Source organism: Xenopus laevis, chromosome 2S (genome assembly GCF_017654675.1).
Source record: "Xenopus laevis strain J_2021 chromosome 2S, Xenopus_laevis_v10.1, whole genome shotgun sequence".
In the NCBI taxonomy this organism is placed as follows: Eukaryota; Metazoa; Chordata; class Amphibia; order Anura; family Pipidae; genus Xenopus; species Xenopus laevis.
The window spans coordinates 24,413,997-24,436,824 of record NC_054374.1 but is presented as its reverse complement, the minus strand read 5'-3'; the positions used below and the strand labels follow the sequence as shown (position 1 = coordinate 24,436,824).

Sequence of the window (22,828 nt, the reverse complement as noted above, 5' to 3'; positions counted from 1 at the left end):
AAATTGAAGTTAGAGATCGCCACAGTCCACTAGCGTGAAATACCGCCTCTCTCCATTCATTTCTATGGGATTTTTGAAGACGTATTTATCAAATGGTGAACTTTCACTTTCACGCTTTGATAAATACGCCTTTAATCCCATAGAAATGCATGGAGTGAGAGGTATTTCACTGTAGCGGACTGTGGTGATCTCTAACTGCACTCTTTGATAAATATACCCCAATGTGTCCTGAAATACACAGAATTACTACATTTTCAGAAGTGTTTCCCTCTCTTCTACTTGAGAGCAGGGTCTGCCATTTCTTTGTTTTGTTTGATATGGGACTGGTAAATGCATGCCCATTTACTTTGCATTCTCCCAAAGATTGTGCCCAAAGGAGACCTTTGGTCTTAGAAGTAAAAGTAATTCCCCATTTCCTGGGTCACATTATGACTCATAGCTATCCCAGATGGCAGTGTGCTCTAATATAAAAGGATGAGCCATGGGCTCTAGGAGCTTTTTGCCCGAGGCTTCTGGCAGTGACTCTCCTAAGTAAATTTGAGTTATCTGTGGAGCCATCCTTAAGCTGGTCATAGATGTTGAGATTTTTAAAAGATCCCATCCTCATCGTGAGACCACGATTTTCTCGGAACGATCTTACAATCGTATGAATTGGCCATCAACTAAAAAGACCAATTTGCCAGGAAAACAAAGGGTAGCTGCCAGACAGATGTCAGTCGAAAAATCTTAAAATGTACAATCGTTCGAATCCCACTAACCGCACGATAATTTCGAAGGATTGGTCGGTAACCCATGGCAACCAATCAGCGATTAGCTTTTTTCAGCCACCTGCGGCTTGAGCACTGGAAGAAATCATCTGATTGGTTGCCATGAGTTACTACCCAGGTGCAATTGTGCCCAGTGTTTATAAATGACCCTCAGTGTGTTATACCCTGTCTCCACACTGTTGCGAGGGCTTGTTCCCCCTGAGAGCCTCATCCAGGGCACATATTGGAATAAAGCTGCAAGTTGGAGCAACAGTGCCGCTCATTTTACAGTTAAAATACCAGAAACTTGTTTTTCATTGTGTTCATCCATATTCAGAACTGGTACAAATATAAAGCCTTGTATTTACTGTAATCACTGTGACAATTCAATGCAGATAGGTGTGTTTTCCTTATTACAAACAAATGGCACCCTTTCACCAACATTCCATTTGTGCCACTGCTTGACTTTGTTCCCCCATGACATTCATCAGTGCACCTCTCATGTAACCACATCACCTGGGGAAAGTACCTGCACACAAAGCTGCGGTGGCTCACTAAATGCCTGAATTCTCCACAGAAACAAACAGGAAGTCTGCACTCAGCTTCCTGCTCACAAGGAGATTCGATATAGGAGCTGAGCCGACAGAGGCCTGTATTCTTAGTGAGGCAGCATGAGTCAGGGCTATTTCACTTACTGTCTAGTGTTTATATTGCACCTAATGGAAATGATCTTCTCCGAATGCCGAGTTCAAATGGCCCCAAATGCGAAAATGAAACAAATAATAATAATAATAATAAAAAATCACATTTTTATAGCAAAGATTAATAATGCCTGTAGTATATTGTATTAATAGTAATAGTCTCTGGGAAGGGAGTGTGGCTGTGGAAAAGCAGGTATAGTAGGGAGAGATGGTGCCTATAGGAACAGTGGATAATAGTCTCTGGGAAGGGAGTGTGACTGTGGGATAGCAGGTATAGTAGGGAGAGATGGTGCCTATAGTAACAGTGGATAATAGTCTCTGGGAAGGGAGTGTGACTGTGGGATAGCAGTTATAGTAGGGAGAGATGGTGTCTATAGTAACAGTGGGATAATAGTCTCTGGGAAGGGAGTGTGACTGTGGGATAGCAGGTATAGTAGGGAGAGATGGTGCCTATAGTAACAGTGGGATAATAGTCTCTGGGAAGGGAGTGTGACTGTGGGATAGCAGGTATAGTAGGGCGAGATGGTGCCTATAGTAACAGTGGGATAATAGTCTCTGGGAAGGTAGTGTGACTGTGGGATAGCAGGTATAGTAGGTAGAGATGGTGCCTATAGTAACAGTGGATAATAGTCTCTGGGAAGGGAGTGTGGCTGTGGGATAGCAGGTATAGTAGGGAGAGATGGTGCCTATAGTAACAGTGGATAATAGTCTCTGGGAAGGGAGTGTGGCTGTGGGATAGCAGGTATAGTAGGGAGCAGGTATATTCTGTGGGATAGCAGGTATAGTAGGGAGAGATGGTGCCTATAGAAACAGTGGGATAATAGTTTCTGGGAAGGGAGTGTGACTGTGGGATAGCAGGTATAGTAGGGAGAGATGGTGACTATAGTAGTATATTATGGATACTGTAGGAATGTATATTACTAGTAAGGTGGGCAATGTATATAAAAGTGACCCCAAGCTCCCTCTAGCCCACCAGTACCTGTAAAAGAGAGAGCTCCATGAGCAGGTCTACCTCATTCTGATTTGCTGTACTGGGGGCAGCACAACCCTTCTATAGGCTGGAGTAGAAATGGAAATAGTTTTCCAGTCTAGCTCAGTACCACTGGGTCGTAAGTGGCTTGGGGTTTTCAATAGAAAAACGTTTGTGTGCCCACTTTGCTATGTTGGAGCTCAGAACTGCTCTTATTTAGCTCAACCCTGACTAAATTACACTCCTAGAGTGTACTAGTACTGGGAGCTTACCAGACACTTTCTATTCCTCATTCACGCGGTTGCCTGGTCCCCGACTTAGACACTAGAGGACCTGGTCCCTCTAGGCACATGACTTCTCTGGGCCATGCTGTACCCAGGCTCCCCTGGAGGAAGAGGCCACACCTTACACACACTATAGTGCAGTGTGGCAGGAAGTGGTCATTACACCTCTTGGCCAATAACACTGAGCTACACAGGATTTTGCCTAGTAACTGAGAAAAGAGTAGGGCTTTAAAGCCATAGGGGCAGATTAACCCCTATGGACCCCTACAGATAGATAGGCAATACTGTTGCCAGTAGGAGCATTAAAATGTTTGAATTTTATTTTTGCAGTTTTTTAATGTCATCAGCCTATTGAAACTTAAATGATAAGTAAACCTTTAAAATAAGTGAATGTAAAATTGATGAGGGTGTAATTCTAAGCACTATTGTAATTTACATTCATTAATTATTTTTCTTTAATTCCACAATATTAAAGGATACATGTTCAGTTAATATGAATGAATTTTGGAACAACAGTGCCCCCTGCTGGTCAGTTTCTGACCACTTTGACCCCCAAATAGTCAAGGAAGTTGCCAGGAGAGAGAAAGAGACTGCTCTGATGTTCTTCTGCTTCAGAAAGATTTGAGAAATGTTTTTCATCCTTTTCCTAAGCAGTAGAACATCAGAGCAGACTATTACTTTCTGACAGCTTCCTTGTCTACTTGGTGGTCAGACTGGTTAAAAAACCAACCAGTAGGTGGTGCTGTTGTAACAAAATTCATTCATATTAAACATTCATATTTCCCTTAATATCTTGGAATAAAAAATAAATAATGTAAATTACAAAAGTTCTTAGAACAACACCCTCATCAATATTACATTCACTGATTTTAAAGGTTTACTTATCCTATAAACAGAAATAAAATACATGCCCCCCATAATTGAAGTTTGCTCAGGAGCAGTAACCCATAGCAACAAATAAGATGTATTCTTTTAAACAGGTGGTCAGTAAATGCTAACTGCTGATTGGTTGCTATAATTTACTGCTCCTGGGCAAAATTGGTGTATTTTATTACATAACCCCCATGCTTATTTAGCTATCCCAGGGACACAAGTGCTGGGGTACAAGGAAGGAAGTTAAAGGTTCTCTTTAACTTCCTAGAGCAGCCCCTCCTGTGCCCAATAGCTCAGATGTGTCCAAGGGCAGTCTATCACCTGCCCCTTATGAATACAGTGCTGCTGAACTCAGGCAGCAAAATAATTCATAGGATAGAGCAGTTCCAATAGCTGTTGTGTGCCAACTGCTTAGCAGGGTTCAGTCCTGTCCAGTCCTTTGCAAAAAGATTAACCTGATAGCTGGCTGAATATAAAGAGAGTAAACTATTTTAATCCCTTAGAGAAGTGTTCCTTTGCATTTTGTCATTTAAGACTTATCAGTTAGGGTCCGACTGGATCTCCTAGGATCCGTTACTAGGCACCCCAGCAGTCGCTGAGTCTTCTTCTCCCTTAACTGCAAGGGGCATATTTATTATTTATATGAGTGCGCCTCACCTGACCTTATCATAATAGAAATATATATGTATATATACAGTATATATATATAATATATATAATATATATACACAGTATATATATATATATATATATATATATATATATATATATATATATATATATATATATATATATATATATATATATATATATATATGGGTATTTTAGTGACTATGGAATTTAAAAATGTATATTATTTATTCACGCAGTAATATAGTGTAAGTACAAATGTGTGTGTGTAAACTAGGGCATACGAACACATCAAAAGTCATGTTGATGTAAGACAAACACATTCCACATTTCCTGAATGTCATCTGAAGATATGTCACAGGAAATCTCAATCAGCATGAACAGTCTAATAAAGGAAGCTCTCCAGCACAGTATTACCAGTACGGTATTAATCAGTCTGGAACAGAGCAACGAGTCTCTCTTCCCATGTGCCCAGAAACCTTCTGCAGTCAACACAATGACCACAGCCGTATAACACCCAGCAATGATGTATTGTTTAGACTGAAGTCATTGTAACATGCCTTCTCTACAAGCCATGCACCTTGTGGTCTGCCTGATGCTGTTTATTTCTGGCAATGTGGCCACTGCAGGTAAGACTCACTTTTTATTAGTTTTCTTTTCATAAAGCTTTAAGGGAGTGACAGTGTCCGACTGGGATGCCAGGGGCCCACCAGAAAACCTTTTCTCCTCTTCCTTACCTCACTCAACCTCTATTTATTATTCTTTATCTATTCAGCCTCTCTTTTACCATACAGAAGTAGGTATTGACCATGAAACAGGCCAAATGGTTAGAAGCAGGAGGGCCCACTGAAACTTGGGCCCACTGGGAGTTTTCCTGGTATCCCGGTGAGTGATAACCCATCAAAAATATACATAGTAACATAGTAAGTCCATCAAGTTCAATCTTTTAACTCAATTTTAACCTGACTAACTGCTAGCTGATTTATTAAAGCCCGATGCAGCAAAAAGCAAAAAATGGGAGAGGTCCCTATGCTAGTTTGAAGTTTCTATGGTCTGCACTGGAATTAGCCCCAAAATATGACCTTTTCAAGCAAAAATCTGAAAAATTCAGGCTTTTCGGGAGTATCTTATTGAGTTTTCCCTCAAACCGATTAATTGGAGCTTTTTTTTTTATACTGAATTTGCATTCTTCCTACATTCAGGTGAACATCATAAGATCACTATAACCATTTCTAATCCCAAAAGCAATCATTTAAATCACTTTTATCATATCAACTGCAGAATATTTGTAAGCCATTAAAATAATAAACATATATATATACAGGTATATCTATTTTTAAATTATACAAATTGTTGCAGGATGTCTAAACATAAACTGTTATGAGATTCATATAGGGCTTTTTTTTTTAAAATTTTGCTGGGCTGAGAAGCTCACCATCTCGTACATCTATATTTATGCTTTAGTGAAAGAGAAAGCAAAAAAAGTACACTGGAAACAATTTATTCCTGTGTGGCACATTCGGAGTGTGTGTGCGGCATGACAAGTATCTCTCATAGGTAGGCGTAGGGTTCTGGTATGAGTCAGTTCTAGTAATCCGTGGGAGGCTGAACCCCAGGGGAGATCTTCCCAGAGGTGCACAACCCTGACCTTTATATCAAAGGGATTTCCCTGTGTTTGGAAGATCTAAATCACTGTTCTACCAGGTATCTTTACATTCATGTCTAATAGTAAACCAAATCTTTTTTTTTAATTTAAAAATAAATTTTAACCTGAGTAAAGTGCCTTATTTCTAAAAATGTAAAGCTCACCCTGAAAAACTTGTTGTCCGTCTTCAAAAAAAATATATTTTAGACATTTTATATAGTGTAGGGGACTGATAAATTAGTCCCCACTTACTATTTAACAGACAGTCCCATAGCATTATAGACTCCTAAACTGAATCCTAAAATACAGTTAGGTGGGGGATCTCTTTCCTTATCCTGCCTTGAGCTATGCCCCCTGATCAATAAGTGTCTAGTAGACGGCACCGTATATAGTTCCGAGCAGCCATGTGCTCAGGGTCCATTTTGTTTAGCCCTTACCTGAGCATGCAGGAAAGGTAAGGTGGAACCTATACAGGTCAAGTCTAATAAGGATAGTCTACTGACCTTAATAGGTCATTCTAGGAGTGACAGACAGTCAGGTTATGTAGCTGAGCAGCCTGAGGCTCCAATGAGGAGTGTGAGTGAGATTATGATCCTGGGTATTAATTGCCCAGAGTAAGGACTATGTGTACAGACTTGGGACGTAGTGATTCCCCTGGCTTCCACTTAGGAAAAGGCTGAAAGCTGGATGTACCTTCATTACTGCTGTGTATGTTTTATTCCCTTCAGGTACTGATACAGACCATTGGTGTTTGTGAGTATATGCCTATCCACTGTTGCTCTATATTCCTGCTTAATCTTTATGTACACTCCTTTGTGGATCACTCTGTTCAATAAACACATTATGTGGTTAAGTTGCAAGAACCAATGGCACCCAATAAATCTGCATAAGCACTTTATTACAGTTGTACAATACCCTGCCTCCACATCGTTCTGAAAGCGTAACCCCTGAGAATTAAAGGTCTCATCCGAAGCAAAGTATTGGGGTAAAGCTTATAGTTAAGAGAATGGTGCCATTAATTTGCTATAGTAAAAGATTCTAAACAACCTTGTACTCAGTACTTTGTCTTTGAAACAGTTATGTAATAGAACTGAAATTGCTATCTGGTTCTTAAGATTGACAACTGAATATGGGGTTAAATAGTTATTGTAGTTATTTTATAACATTCAGACTGAGAAAGGATCTGAATATATTGCACTTGAAATGGGTCCTAAATAGTGATGAGCGAAATTGTTCGCCAAGTTTCGACATGAAAATGACACTCAAAAAGACTAATGGGTGAAAAAATTTGGCGCACATCAAAAAAAAATAAAAAAATGTCGCCCATAGACTTCAAAGCATTTTGGAAAATTTTCCCAATTTCACAAATTTTTCAATAATTTTCGCAAAAATATTTGTATGGAAAAAAAGAAATTATTTATGACATTTTTAACCTGAACAAAAAAAGAGATGTTATGATAACCTTCTTGGTACACCTTCTTACTTCTGTGCCATTCTGTGGGTATTTATGAGTAAAAAGAAAAACATTTTTCAAACTTTTAAAACTTTTTCTTCTTTTAAATATGTGTAACATGGAGATGCATTTTGTCTTCAAATATTCTGTGACTTGTTTGTGGCCCAGAACGATCACCGGCTACTGTGAGGTATTGATGGGGAGATATTTCAAAATGAAACTTCGCTTATTTGAATGATAAAAATAGACAAAAAAACAAAAACATCTAGAAAGTAAAACTGTTACAAAGAAATGACAAAATGATGGTGGGCGGAATGTAAAAAATATACTTTGTGATTGGCATTTGAGACTTTAAATAAGGGTTGTAGGGCTAAAATAGGACAAATGATGATTAATAACGTGGCTCGTTTTTTTATGTTTTCTTTAACAATTTTTTTTATAAATAGCTGAAATGTGGAATCTGAAAACATTTTATCAAAAAATGGACCAGTTTCTTATTTCTACGTTTTTATTTTCTAGTAAGTGAAATACCGTAACTGTATGTGATAGCATTTCTGAAGAACTGAAAACTTCTGAATTCTGAGATATTCATAAGCAATTTTTTTCCTGCGATATTCAGATTTACTTAAAGACAACACTGATTCATGTTTAGACTCAACAATCAGATGAGAACGGTCCTGGTTTTAGGGTGTTGTTTTTATTTCTAAATTACACTGTGTACACTGCAAATAATTCCGTCTACCATGTAAAATTTCATTCCTAACCCAACAAGTGCATATTTTTTAGTTGTAATATTGGTGTGTAGGAGCCATCTCAGGTCATTGTGTCTAGTTCTGTGCTTTCAGAAAGAGCCAGTTCTGCACTATGAAACTGCTTTTTGACAGGCTATTGTTTCTCCTACTCGGGTGTAACTGAAGGAGTCCCAGTGGGACATGGATGTATACTATTGAGCGCTGTTCTTATATCTACAAGGGAGCTGTTTCCTGACGGGCTGCTGGGAGGGGGGTTGATATCTTGCAGTGCAGCAATAAAGAAGGACTGAAGTTTATCAGATCACATGTCACATGCCTGGGGGCACCAGGGAAACTGACAATATGTCTAGTCCCATGTGATATTTCAAAAATAAATATAAAAAAAAATCTGTTTGCGCTTTTGAAAAATGGAGCAGCACTATTAAACTGAAGTGTTTTTAAAAAAAACAAAAAAACATGTTTTCCCATGACAGTATATCTTTAACAGGAGTAGGACCTGCCATACTGCTTGTCCTGAATGAAATAGAAATTAGCCTCTATAGATGGCAAAGAAACAGTAGATTCTGGAGACAAAATCATCCTGAAAATGACTAGATGTTTATTTATTTGCCCGTTTCTCTTGACCTTAGCATTGTTGAGGTCCCTTACTGAGCGTGGCTTTTCATAATCCATATGTAGTCAGTATAATATGGACATGCAAGCAATTAGATTACAGTATTTGTGTTTGTCGCCTTGGAAACCCACACTCGCTCATTGGCAAAGGTGTGAAGTGAGCAGAGCACCGAGTGGTGAAGCTGCCGCTATACAGATATTTGCAGATCAGGGTTTCTGCTCCAGACCCTGCTACATTTTGCAAAAATATTTTTTTTTTTTTGCATCTTTTCTCCAGATGTAAAATAATTTGGCAAGTTTATAAAAAGAATTCTATAACTGATATATTACTGGTACACTGTGGAGTATTACATATCCTCAAATCAAAATGGTTCTCTGGAGAGATGAAAACAGAGCAGGCAGTAATTCTCTCAATACTTTGCTTATATATTAGGCACCTGTATTTAGTGTTACCAATCCCTATTGGGAGCAGAGCAGGCAGTAACCGTTCTAACACTTTCCTCTTGTCTCTTTCCATATATATTAGGTACTTATCTAGTGCTACCAATCTCTATTTCTGTAGGGAAATGAGAGCAGAGCAGGCAGTAACCCTTCCAACACTTCAGGCATAAGGGGTATTATAAGACGTTCCTGGACTCTACCAGAAAATCTGTTGTGGGTATGATATATGCTGTTCCAGATCTACTTACATTTGTCTTTCAGACACTGAGTTTAGAGTGAGTTTGGGTTCTAATAAGCTACAGAGGTTTAGGGCTCTATGGGCAAATGCATTTAACCATGTGAACATAAATAAAATGCAACCTTTAAAACAATGTAAATCTTATTTAAAGGATAACCTTTATACTAAGTGAATGTAAAATTGATGAGGGTGCTATTCTAAGCACTTTTTACATTTTCATTTATTATTTATATTTCTTTAATTCCAAGATATTAAGGGATACATGTACTGCTAATATGAATACATTTTGTTACAACAGCGTCACCAACCATTTCCAACCAGTCTGACCACCAAGTAGTCAAGGAAGTCGTCAGAAGAAAGAGAGGCTGCTCTGATGTTCTTCTACTTAGGAAAAAAATTAAAAACCTTTCTCAAACCTTTCCTAATCAGAAGAACATCAGAGCAGCCTCTTTCTTTCTCCTGACAACTTCCTTGACTACTTGCTGGTCAGACTGGTGGGAAACTGACCAGCAGGTGGTTCACTTTTAACAAAATTCTTTCATATTAACAGTACATGTATCCCTTAATATCTTGGAATAAAAAATAAATACATAATGAATGCAAATTACTTAAGTGCTTAGAATGGTATCCTCATCAATTTTACATTCACTTGTTTTAAATGTTTACTTGTCCTTTAAAAAGTTAGTTATGTATAAATAAATAAATACTGTATTACAGATACTGCATGTTTGTATATAACATACTTCCAAATAAAAAAGAAAAAGAAGAAAGGGTTTCTATATTTTAACGTATTTGCTGTTTTTGGCAGTGTTTGTCCCTAGAGGGGAGACAGCAGTACTGGAGTGTGACAAGACACCTACAGGAGACCCCATCATAATGATCACCTGGAAGGTTCATCAGCTGGATAATTCTCATTGCGTTTATTCAAACACAGGAAACAAAACGTTTAGTAACTGCAGCAACAGGATTGAGTTAAACAGCGCCTCCCTCAGGATATATAATGCTACAGTAACTGATGATGGCAACTACACCTGTCAGACTGTAACTGCAGGAGGGACCTTCATCAACCATGTCGTTCTACAGGTTATAGGTAAAGAACAGACTTGTCCCTTTTGTTGTTAATTTATCTTATTGGAAACCCCTTTACATCTTTTCTATTGGTATGAGACATAGTAACATAGTAACATAGTAAGTTTGGTTGAAAAAAGACACACGTCCATCAAGTTCAATCTTTGAACTCTATTTTCACCTGCCTAATGGCTAGTTGATCCAGAGGAATGCAAAAACCCCACCTGAAGCCTCTTCCATCCTGACTCCAAAATGGCGGATTAGTCAACTTGTACTATGAGCTATCTTCCATAACCCTGTATTCTGTCACTTGCTAAAAAGCCATAAAAACCCTTCTTAAAGCTATCTAATGTATGAGTCTGTACCACTGAGAATTCCACATCTTCACAGCTCTCACTGTAACAAACCCCTTCCCAATATTTAGGCGGAACCTCTTTACTTCTAATTGGAATGGGTGACCTTGTCTCAGCTGGAAAGATCTATAAGCATTAGGGAGATTATTATATGATCCCCTTTTATATTTATACATAGTGATCATATCTCCCTTAAGCGCCTCTTCTCCAGTGTGAAAATCCCCAATTTGGCCAGTCTTTTCTGATAGCTAAGATTTTCCATACCTTTTACCAGCTTAGTTGCCCTTCTCTGGACCCACTTTAATTCCTGTTTGAGCACTGGAGACCAAAACTGTATGGAATATTCTAGATGGGGGCCTTACCAATGCTGCTCTATAAAGTGGAAGAATAACCCCCTCCTCCCGTAAATCAATACCCCTTTTAAAACAGCTTAAGACCTCATTTGTTCTTGATGCTGCTGACTGACATTGCTTACTACAGCCAAGTTTATTATCTACAAAGACTCCAAGGAACTTTTCTATGAATTTGCCTAGTGCAGTCCCATTAAAGGACAAGGAAAGTCTGAAATAAGGCTAGAAATGCTGTATTTTGTATACTAAACATAAACACGAATTACTGCACCACAAGCCTAATCAAACAAATGATTTATGCTTTCAAAGTTGGCCACAGGGGGTCACCATCTTGTAACTTTGTTAAACATTGTTGCAAGACCAAGACTGTGCACATGCTCAGTGTGGCCTGGGCTGCTGCTTAGGGATTGTCATAAATGATCAAAACAGCACAAGTCAAATAATATCGGCCAGAAGCCAATACAGCAAGACTGATTAATATTCAGAATATGCAGACTGCATTGGGCACTGTGTTGCCATGTAATCTAATGTGGATTTTATAGTATTTGTATTGTTTAATACAAACTTTCTCCAACTCTGCAGAACCAGTGGCAGCAGCAAAATAATCCTACTCGTACTACTATAGTTTATATAAACAAGCTGCTGTGTAGCCATAGGGGCAGCCATTCAAAGCTGAAAAAGGAGAAAGGCACAGGATACACAGCAGATAACAAATACACTCTGTTGTATACAATGGGATTCTTCAGAGCTTTTCTGTTATCTACTGTATTCTGTGCTTGAATGGCTGCCCCCATGGCTACACAGCAGCTTGTTTATATAAACTATAGTAGTACTTATCTGTTATCTACTGTGTATCTTGTGCTTGAATGGCTGCCCCCATGGCTTCACAGCAGCTTGTTTCTATAAACTATAGTAGTACTTATATGTTATCTACTGTGTATCCTGCACTTGCATGGCTGACCCAATGCTAAGCCTTTCTCAAACCTTTCCTAAGCAACAGAACTTAAGAGAAGCCTATTTCTTTCTCCTGACAACTAACTTGACTACTTGGTGGTCAGAATGGTCAGGAAATGACCAGCAGGTGGTGTTGTTGTAACAAAATTCATTCCTATTAACAGCAAATGTATCCCTTAATATCTTGGAATAAAAACAAAGCAAATCATGTAATTTTCAAAAGTGCTTTGAATAGCATCCTCGTCAATTTTACATTCACTTATTTGAAAGGTTTAATTATCCTTTAAGTACCAACTATGTTATTTAATTATTAATATTTTAATTTTTGTTTGTTTTTCAGTTGAGCCTTCAGTGACATTGATATTGAACAGGAATAGCTTACCTGAGTGCCGGGCACATGGGGGAAATCCAGCAGCAAATATCTCCTGGGTGTCAGAAGCAGTTGGTTCCATCACTACAAAGACGGCGATGCAGCCAGATAGGAACTGGACAGTTACCAGCACATACACTGCAACCAGCAACAATGTCACCCAAATCACTTGTCTTGTGTCTCATCCAAGTTTTTCACATCCTCAAAATCTTTCCATATTTATTTCACCCAATAAAGGTTTGCATCTTCCAATAACAATTGGTGAAAGTAATACTTTCCTTTCAATCTTCTATATTTACGGTAATCTGTTGCAATAATTATTTGTTGTCATTTACTTAAAAGTTCAGAGTTAAATTAACTTGTTGTGTGGTGTAGAGAGTTCTGAGGCAATTTGCAATTGGTTTTCATCTTTTATTATTTGTGGTTTTTGAGTTATTTAGCTTTTTATTCAGCAGCTCTCCAGTTTGCAATTTCAGCAGTGTTGACCCTAGCAACCATGCTTTGATTTGAATGAGAGACTGGAATATGAACAGGAGAGGCCTGAATAGAAAGATAAGTAATACAAATTGGCAATAACAATACATTTGTAGTCTTAACGAGCATTTAGATGGGGTCAGTGACCCCCCCCCATTGGAAAGCTGAAAAGAGTCAGAAGAAGACAATTAAAAAAATTAAATAATGAAGAACAATTGAAAAATTTGCTTAGAATTAGCATTAATAGCAATTAGGCAGGCACCAATCTGGAACATCCAACAGAAATGGAATCCAAAAAATTGAATATAAAAATATGATACTTTATTTTACACTATATCTAAAAAAATAATGCCTGACGCGTTTCGCGTCACACAGGGACACTTAAAGGAAAACTATACCCCCAAAATGAACACTTAAGCAACAGATAGTTCATATCATATTAAGTGGCATATTAAAGAATCTTACCAAACTGGAATATATATAAGTAAATATTGCCCTTTTACATCTCTTGCCTTGAGCCACCATTTCGTGATGGTCTCTGTGCTGTCTCAGAGATCACCTGACCAGAAATACTACAACTCTAACTGTAACAGGAAGAAGTGTGGAAGCAAAAGACACAACTCTGTCTGTTAATTGGCTCATGTGACCTAACATGTATGGTTTGTTTGTATGTTTGTGAGTACAGTGAATCCTACGATCCCAGGGGGCGGCCCTTATTTTTTAAAATGGCAATTTTCTATTTATGATTACCCAATGGCACATACAACTAGAAAAGTATATTATTATGAAAATGGTTTATTTACATGAAGCAGGATTTTACATATGAGCTGTTTTATGCAATATCTTTTTATAGAGACCTACATTGTTTGGGGGGTATAGTTTTCCTTTAATCATAGGCTAATTGCTATTTTTGTCTTGAATTACTCCCCTATGCTGAAGGTCTGGGGCATCGGCACCCGGGCCCAATTTGGAAAGTGGTAAGCTTATCCTAATGATTCGATAGACTCATGCTGTTTCATGATAATTTGGTTTATAGAGTATTGTTGCTAATGTAGCATTTAAAATTAAGTGGTCAAGAAAGTAAGAACAACTTTATAGAGCAGTAGATCTTTCAGAGGACATCTCAAGGTTTTGGAACTTGTGGAAGCTATTTTACTGGCAGATAGTCGACTGCCGTTTTCTTGTGTTTTTTTGTTTCTAAGGTAGCTCTAAAAATGTGGTCCTGCTGTGCTATGAAGACCTCAGTGTTTAGCATTATGAAGGTGTCTTGGCTGAATTCTTCTACATTTATAACAAGAGCAAGAACATTTGTCAAAGACCTTAAAATATTAGTCCTTTGGAATGTGTTCATTCTAACCACCTAAAGACTGAGACAGATATTGGAAATTAAGAACGACTCATCTGGAGTAATTAGACCAACAAAAGACAACACCTCATTATTCAGCTTCCCATTCACTCTAAAGAACATTGATAAGAGTATAAATGAATGACCAGCCTAAGAACTCAGCTAATAGGAGCTGAAAGTCATGTGACTTATAACCAAATGTGAGTAATATTAGGTTTAGATCCAGATCTAGTATCCATGCCAGCCAATAAGCAGGTAGCATTTACTGGTTTTCTCTTTGAATTTTGCTTAGAATTTTGTGAATTATTTGTTTAGAAACATTTTTATATTATAGAAATATTTAAGAGAAATTACATTTGCTTGAATTTTTTATATTTTTTTGTTTACATTTTTGAAAACATTCTTCTTTATTTCTAGGCGATGCATATGTTTTATTGGTGGTGATATTTGCTGTCCTCGTTATCCTCATCATAATTGGATTCCTGTTATTCTGGACAATGTCTCAAAGATTCAGGTAAGTGCCCTTCCCTTTTATAAGAATTGATGTAAAAGAACCTAGAGAAAGCTTTACCCTGGCTTTCTTAAACATGCGCTTCTTCATGTGAATGTGAGTCATGAGCTTGAGAAAAGTCTTTGAGATATTTATTTCCTTCTTTAAAAAATGGGGAGTTTTTAGCTGAAATGCTCTTCAAAAATTAGTATTTTTGTCTTCTAATCCTAATTAATGTTGTCTGAACAAACCCCTTGTACATATCACACAGAGCTAAGGCTCATAATCATAACACATAGGAATGGGAACTTGAAGGCCTGCTGCTGTCTGAGGAGAGGAACTAAAGGTGGAATTTAAAATAATGAAACCTCCAATAAACATTCAGCTGTCTTATTGGCCGGTAAATATTTCCAGAAAGTTTAAGGGCAACCCTTGTCATTAGAAGAAATGAAGGCCTTATCTTCAGGAATTGTGACATTCTTTCTTTGAAGCCCTTTCAATGGCAGATGGCTAACTGCCATGTTTGGAGCCCTATTCTGAAGCCAACTGACGAAAGCTGTAGATATTTTTTTTTACCAATATTATGATACAACCTTATATGTTTGTGTCTGTTTTGCAGGACGTGTCTAAGCAAGGAAATAAAAAACACAACTGTGACACCACAAGATAATGATAATGAGCAGGTAAAGGCTGATTCTAGTGGGTAATGGTTGCTCCCTTATGTATTTCTGGTGTTCAGTCTTGTTCCATTTAAAAGGGTCTCTATTCACTGATACAGAAGTGTCCTTAGTATAGGGGGATACATTGCTATAATAACTGCAGGGTCAAATTGGGCTGACAGGACACCGGGGAAATACCCGGTGGGCCAGACCTACTTCCTGCCGCTGCTGCTCATCTCCCTACCTGGCCCCCCGCCACAAGAAAAGGTAAGCGACAAAGGTGACAGAGGTGGGCCCCGGGCCCTCCAATCTGACGCTCTATAACTGTATGTTATCTATTACTGCCAACTTATGGTGCTCTTTCTGAACTGTACTTAATTCAGAGTTGTCCCTTTCTGCTTGGATAGTATAAAGATTACAGTACATCCAGACCAAAGGGCTATATTTCTGCACCCAGTTAACTGTAACGATTGGTATGCCAAACCCAGAACAAACCCCAAGGTCACGGTCACGGCCAGTGTCGGACTGGCCCAGCGGGACACCGGGAAAAAAACCCGGTGGGCCCGACCCTCATGGGCCCACAGACCCCCCTCTCCCAATATTTGAGATTTTACAAAAAAAATCTGCAGCTCCACGCAGCTCCGTATGCGCATGCGCACCAAGCGCCGCAGTTTGCGCATGTGCATGGCATTCAAGAATGCGCAATGACCGGCGTATCACAGTAGGGGGGCTGGAGGGGGTCCTGTACAGCAGTCCCGGTGGGCCCCGGGTCCCCCAGTCCGACCCTGATCGCGGCTCAGTCTTCCGCCTGTATCAGCCGCCTTTGGCCTCGGGAGGAGCCCTCAGCTACTCAGATGCCACCAGGTCTTAGTATGAGAGGACCAAGGGGAAAGTTCTGTGCGAGCAAGGGAACCACACGTGATAGGAAGTGAGGACAAGAAGCATAGTCAAGGGACAGGCCGGGTCAGTTGCAAGGATCAGACAATACGGTACTAAATCAGGAACTGAAGCATAGTCTAGGTCACAGGCCAGGGTCAGGATAGGCAGCAAATTATCAGAGTCAATCAGAGGATCAAACACAGATATCAATAACCATAATCACACCCAGGAACCAGTAAACAGAACCTATATTGGGCAACAATTCAGTGCAGGGCAGGGGTCTTTATAGGCAGCCTAATGGCTATTACTGATCACATGGGACCAGATGGGCCAGATAGATAACAGCTAAACAAAGCCCTGACCTACTTGCTGTTACACGTATAGTTATGGGGGTAAACCGTGTACATAGAGCAATGGTAAGTCAGACTGCCCAGAAACACCAGGTCCCTGGATCAACTTCAGGCAGGATATTATATTAACATTTGATAAAGCTAATTATAAAAGGAAAAGAGAGTCAATCCAATTATTGAAAAACAATTACATACATGGACCCACTGGTCTCAGCTTGACTGAACAAATGAAATTTTCTTGCCTTTATAAGAAGTTTATGAAAAATCGCATCTCTCCAGAATGCCATCTTATATTACTCTGAGCAGGCTATGAAGAAGATGGTTGTTTTGACTGCTGCTATTGCTTTGTAGTTCTCCAGTTAATCCTGCCCCCTCCCAGTGATATCAGACCACGGTCTCTTGATTACTAGGCCATGTCCTCCTGCTGGCTGACCTAAGGGGGGTATTTTATAAAGCAACCCCAAGGGACACCAGTTCCAGGGACAATACTTCTCTTAAAATATATAATTGATTGGTAATGTTCTCAAGAAGCATGAGGGAACCATCTTTGTGCCCTTTGTAATATAATGTGTTGCACATAAAGCCTAGCATCTGAAACACTACAACCTTTAATGAGTAAATATATATTTCAATTAGACAAGCCAGTAGTAGAGATACATATGTGCTGAGCATGCTGCATTAAACACCTCCCAGAGTAGCCATGATGGAGTATTTGCACCTCTAAGGAACAGTCATTTGGACAGGGTTCAATTGTCTTCGTTAGCTTGGACACTGGTAAAGTTGTATCTAGTTATCCTAATACAGATATAGGATCTGTTATCTGCAAACACATTATCCGGATTACAGCAAGCCCGTCTCCCATAGACTCCATTTTATCCGAATAATCCAATTTTTTTATATTTATATTGAAAGCAGAACCAGCCTATTGGGTTTATTTCACGTTTACGTGATTTTTTTTAGTAGACTTAAGGTATGAAGATCCAAATTATGGAAATATCCATTATCCAGAAACAAATGTAGTATTGTAGAATCTGCTCACATTTATAGGTGGTGCTCTATCTGGGAACCTTGCTGCAATCCTTGGTATCCGTAATCCATACACTTATAGAAAATCAGTTGGCACACACAGAAGCATTCGTGCTAAATGTTTGAAGTTTATTGAGATCCCCCCAACGTTTCGGAGGCACAGACGCACTTGAGAAAGGAGGCTGTGCCTCCAAAACGTTGTGGAGATCTCTTTTAGCACGAATGCTTCTGTGTGTGCCATCTGATTTTCTATAAATGTATGGATTATCCAGAAACCCCCAGGTGCTGAGCATTCTGGATAATAGGTCCCATACCTGAAGTAATGGAGGTATACACAAACTACAAGAGTTTTTTGCAACAGGAACAAGAAATATTAGGCTGATAACATCTCTACCAATTATTGATGTTTAAAAAAAAAACAATACAAATATTTTAAAATATTTGGAAACAAATGAAACACCATGTGGGGGAATTTGATAACCAAAAAGCAACCATTACATTTCCTGCAGTATCTAACTGGATCATTACTTTTTGATACTGCTGCTTTAATGCTCTAGGTTACCAGGGTTAACTGTTCTTAGCTTTTCCACAGTGCAAATCAATCTGATGTGATAATAAAACTATTAGTCATTTGCAGAAAAGCAATGTACAGGTATGCGATCTGTTATCTGGAAACCTGTTATTGAGAAAGCTCCGAATTATGAAATGGTCATCTCCCATGAACTCCATTTTAACCAAATAATCCAAAATTGTAAAAAACATTTCCTTTTTTCTCTGTAATATTAAAACAGTAGCTTGTACTTGATCCAAACTAAGATATAATGAATCCTTATTGGAAGCAAAAGCGGCCTATTGGGTTTATTTAATGTTTACATGATTTTCTAGTAGACTTAAGGTATGAAGATCCAAATTACAGAAAGATCTGTTATCCGGAAACTACCAGGTCCCATACTTGTATTCATCATTAAAAATATATTTGGAGATGTTATTTCTTCTTGGTGCAATCCTCAGTTTAGTTACCGCCTTAAACAACACCAATAATAATTACCGACAATTGCTAGCGCCACCTACTGGGTGATTCTACCTGATGTGATCTAGAGCTAATTAGTAATTAGAAGAAAATCAGTTTATTATAAAAATGTAATCTTAAAATGGGGATGTATTATCTTGGTGCAATCCTCAATTAAATTGCCGATTTATACACTAATCATCCATGAAATTGCTGACTGTGTTGCCACCTGCTGCGTGTCCGTCTATCTACCCAATGTGATTCTGGGCTATTAGCAATAAACAGACATATTTATTTATTAATCCCTGAAGTGTAAATTCATCTTGCCCTTTTTAAAAATAGAAAAAAAGATTTAAAAATTGTAATCTTAAATTGGGATTGTTAATTTTTCTTAAAGCTGCCACTTTAAATGACACTAGTATTACTGGTATGGGACCTGTTATCCAGAAAGCTCCAAATTACAGAAAGGTCATCTCCCATAGTCTACATTTTATCCAAATAATCCAAAAGATCCATTATCTGGAAAACCCTGGTCCTAAGAATTCTGGATAACAGGTCCCATACCTGTACATGGAGTTGCTGGCAATCTCTGCTGCCATCTACTGGGTGCCAATCAATCTACCTGATGTGATGTTGGACTAATTATTAAATAGCAGAAAAGCTGAAAAACAAAACAAATAAACAAAGTAAAATCAATTTAGTAATCACTGGAGTGTAACATCAGAATTCAAAAAATGTCAAATAAATAAAAATGCAATTAAATACTTATTGAAGAAATCTTTTTGGTTCTTGCCTCAGTTATAGGGGTGGTTCACCTTTAAGTTAATTTTAGAATGGCTAATTCTAAGCAACGTTTAAATTTTTTCTTTTTTGTTGTTTTTGAATTATTTGTTTTTTTTTCAGACCCTTTTCAGCTTTCAAATGGGGGGTCACTGACCCCGACTAAAAAAACCAAATGCTCTGTAAGGCTACAAATGTATTGTTATTGCTATTTGTACTTTCTTTTTAGGCCTCTGCTATTCATATGCCAGTATCTTATTCAAATCAATGCACGGTTGCTAGGGACCCTAGCAACCAGAATGCTGACATCGCAAACTGGAAAGCTGTTGAATAAACAGCTAAATAACTTAAATACCTCAAATAATTACAAATTAAAACCAGTTGCAGAATATCACTCTCTACACCATACTATGGGCTCTTACAGACGAGCGGTTGAAGCTGCGCTCCCCTGCGGTCTGTTTTTCTGCGTTCAGCCGCAGTTTTCTCAATGGGGCTGTACTCACACAGGCGCGTGTAGGCGCCGAACGCAGGAAAAATGCAGCATGTTGCGTCTATTCCTGCGCTCCCCTGCGGTTGCGCAGCTTCAACCACTCATCAGTAAGAGCCCTTGTTAATTTAAAGGCCCCTTTTACCACTAATGTATGTTATTTTCAACAATCTGTGCTGCCATCTACTGGGCGTCAGTCTACCTAATGTGATCTTGGACTTATTAATAGTTATCAGAAAAACAACTAATTTATACATTTGTAAGATTAGAAATTCATGGCTACAGCTGGCCATACAATGAAAACCTCCCAAACCCTAGGGATGTAGCGAACGTCGGAAAAAAAGTTCGCGAACATATTCGCGAACTTGCGCAAAAATGCGAGCGGTTCGCGAACGGTTCGCGAACCCCATAGACTTCAATGGGAAGGCGAACTTTAACATCTAGAAAAGACATTTCTGGCCAGAAAAATGATTTTAAAGTTGTTTAAAGGGTGCAACGACCTGGACAGTGGCATGCCAGAGGGGGATCAAGGGCAAAAATGTATCTGAAAAATCTGCCTGTGTGTGCTTGGAAGAGATAGTGTAGGGGGAGAGCTGTTAGTGATTTCAGGGACAGATGATAGTAAGCTTGCTGGCTAGTAATCTGCTTGATACTGCTCTGTATTGGAGGGACAGAAGTCTGCAGGGATTTGAGGGACATTTTAGCTTAGGTAGCTTTGCTGGCTAGTAATCTACTGTTCTCTTTAAACAACTGCCATACGTTGACCTTGTAGGCATTGTTTGCCCAGTTTTTTTGGTCGCAGCCACTGAAGCACAGTTGCCAGAAAAAATATGCCATATAAATGCTGAAAATAGTAATTTTTTGCCATATACGTTGAGTCAACGTATCAGAAGCAGGACAGCTGCCCACTGCAGCTACATACAGAGCACTGCAGTAGAAGGTAGATTACTAGCCAGCAAAGCTACCTAAGCTTAAATGTCCCTCAAACCCCTGCAGACTTCTGTCCCTCCAATAACAGAGCAGTATCAAAACGATTACTAGCCAGCAAACTTTCAACTGTCCCTGAAATCACTAACAGGCAGCAGCTCTCTCCCTACACTATCTCTTCAGCACACACAGGCAGAGTGAAAAAACGCTGCAGGGCTTCGGTTTTTATAGGGAAGGGGAGTGGTCCAGGGGAGAGCTTCCTGATTGGCTGCCATGTACCTGCTGGTCTGGGGTGAGAGGGCAAAAAAAAGCGCCAACAATGGCGAACCCAAAATGGCGAACGTCGCGCGACGTTCGCGAACTTCCGGCGAGCGCGAACACCCGATGTTCGCGCGAACAAGTTCGCCGGCGAACAGTTCGCGACATCTCTACCAAACCCTTTAATCCAGGCCAGCAGCCTATTGGTTTATGTATGGGCCCCTTTCATCAGCCTGGCTGCTATGAAGTATTAGTATTTTAATTGTAGTACAGGTATAGGACCTGTTATCCAGAATTCTTGGGACCTGAGGTTTTCCGGATAATGGATCTTTCATTAATTTGGATCTAATACAGTAAGTCTATTACAAAATAGTTTAAACTTTAAATAAACCCAATACATTGCCTCCAATAAGGATTAATTATATCTTAGTTGGGATCAGTACAGTTTTATTACTATAGAGAAAAAGGAAATCAATTTTAAAAATTAGGATTATTTGATTATAATGGAGTCTGTGGGAGACAGCCTTTCCGTAATTCTGAGCTTTCTGGATAATGGGTTTCTGGATAATGGATCCCATACCTGTATATTAACAGCATGTTGGTTTCAGTGATTTAACAGGATTTTATTTGTGCTTTTGTAGAACAAGGAAGATGTGGAGCCGTACGCCAGCTACACCCAGAAAATAAACACCATTTATAATTCTGTGTCAGAGATGTAAAGGGAGCCGGGCAGCAGCCAAAGGATCTTATAATACAATCACAGACTTTCATTATTTATAACGCTAAAAACTGATCACTGTGTATTATACAATAGGTTTCTTGGGTTATTTTTCTGTTGATTAACTGAAATGTACATAGAAGAATTCAAAATAACTGGGGAACGAATGAGTCTGCCAGTCCAACATCCACTGAAAATATTTCCACTATTTTATAGCACTTTATGAAATTGGATTTTGCAAATTGATCTTTTTATTTGTGTCCCATGTTTTGTATTCCTAATGCAAAAGATTAGTGCAACTTGACGCCTTTTATAACGAATCCAAAATGGGAAACTGCAACAATTAATATAAAAGTAAGAGGATTCAGAAACCTGAAATTAAAATATTTAATTTTGACCCGATCTCCAGCAAATGTCTTTTTTTGCCCCAGAAGTATACGTTTTTGCTTCAACGACGCGTTGTAAAGGTTTTGTGAAAATCAAAACTTATACAAAATTGCTAAGCCAACCATTAACTGTTATTGGTTTTATTTTAAGGCCATGCTATAAATTTTCAGTGGGGAGGGGTGTGATAAAGAGGTTTGTCCCAGTAGGATTTCTGTATATGATGGCAGATATATAGCAACCAGCGTGAGGTGTTGGCTCCTTTAAATCTATATGGTAAGACAGGATAAGACCCTGGAGCATGGTTGGAAAATGGCCAATGAGTCCGCTGGTGTCACTGTTTAAGGGATGTGTGATTTGATACCAAAAATTTGTTGAGATATATTTGTTTTCTTCCTATGCATGGAAGTTGTGCCTGTTTATGTTTTGTATACTGGGAAAATAAACCACATGCAGGAGCCTAAAATCCTTGTGTTGCCAACCTGGGCCTCCTGTCTAATCTGTAGATCTGTTTAGCTTGACCCCTACTCACAGCTACGAACAATCCCCCCACAGATAGTATTTTGGATGCGGGCATTAGAGATACAGTGTGTGTTAAAATG

General features: G+C 38.8%; 1 protein-coding gene across 1 annotated transcript; it reads left to right on the top strand.

Moving 5' to 3' along the window:
- The first annotated feature begins 4,642 nt into the window (after positions 1–4,642).
- LOC108708873 (cell surface glycoprotein CD200 receptor 1-A) lies at positions 4,643–22,244 on the top strand. Its single transcript, XM_018248536.2, has 6 exons — positions 4,643–4,833; positions 10,154–10,435; positions 12,411–12,677; positions 14,677–14,773; positions 15,369–15,432; positions 21,766–22,244. Exons 1-6 carry the CDS (start codon positions 4,761–4,763, stop codon positions 21,841–21,843), a joined length of 861 nt encoding a protein of 286 aa, XP_018104025.1. The 5' UTR covers positions 4,643–4,760; the 3' UTR covers positions 21,844–22,244.
- The last annotated feature ends 584 nt before the right edge of the window (positions 22,245–22,828 follow it).

What these genes read in the sequence shown, in the direction of transcription:
- LOC108708873 (XM_018248536.2), top strand. Translation starts at nt 4,761, where the DNA reads ATGCCTTCTCTACAAGCCATGCACCTTGTGGTCTGCCTGATGCTGTTT. An exon ending in TGGCAATGTGGCCACTGCAG is followed by an intron (nt 4,834 to 10,153) that starts GTAAGACTCACT and finishes TGTTTTTGGCAG; the next exon opens with TGTTTGTCCCTAGAGGGGAG. An exon ending in ATTTATTTCACCCAATAAAG is followed by an intron (nt 12,678 to 14,676) that starts GTTTGCATCTTC and finishes CTTTATTTCTAG; the next exon opens with GCGATGCATATGTTTTATTG.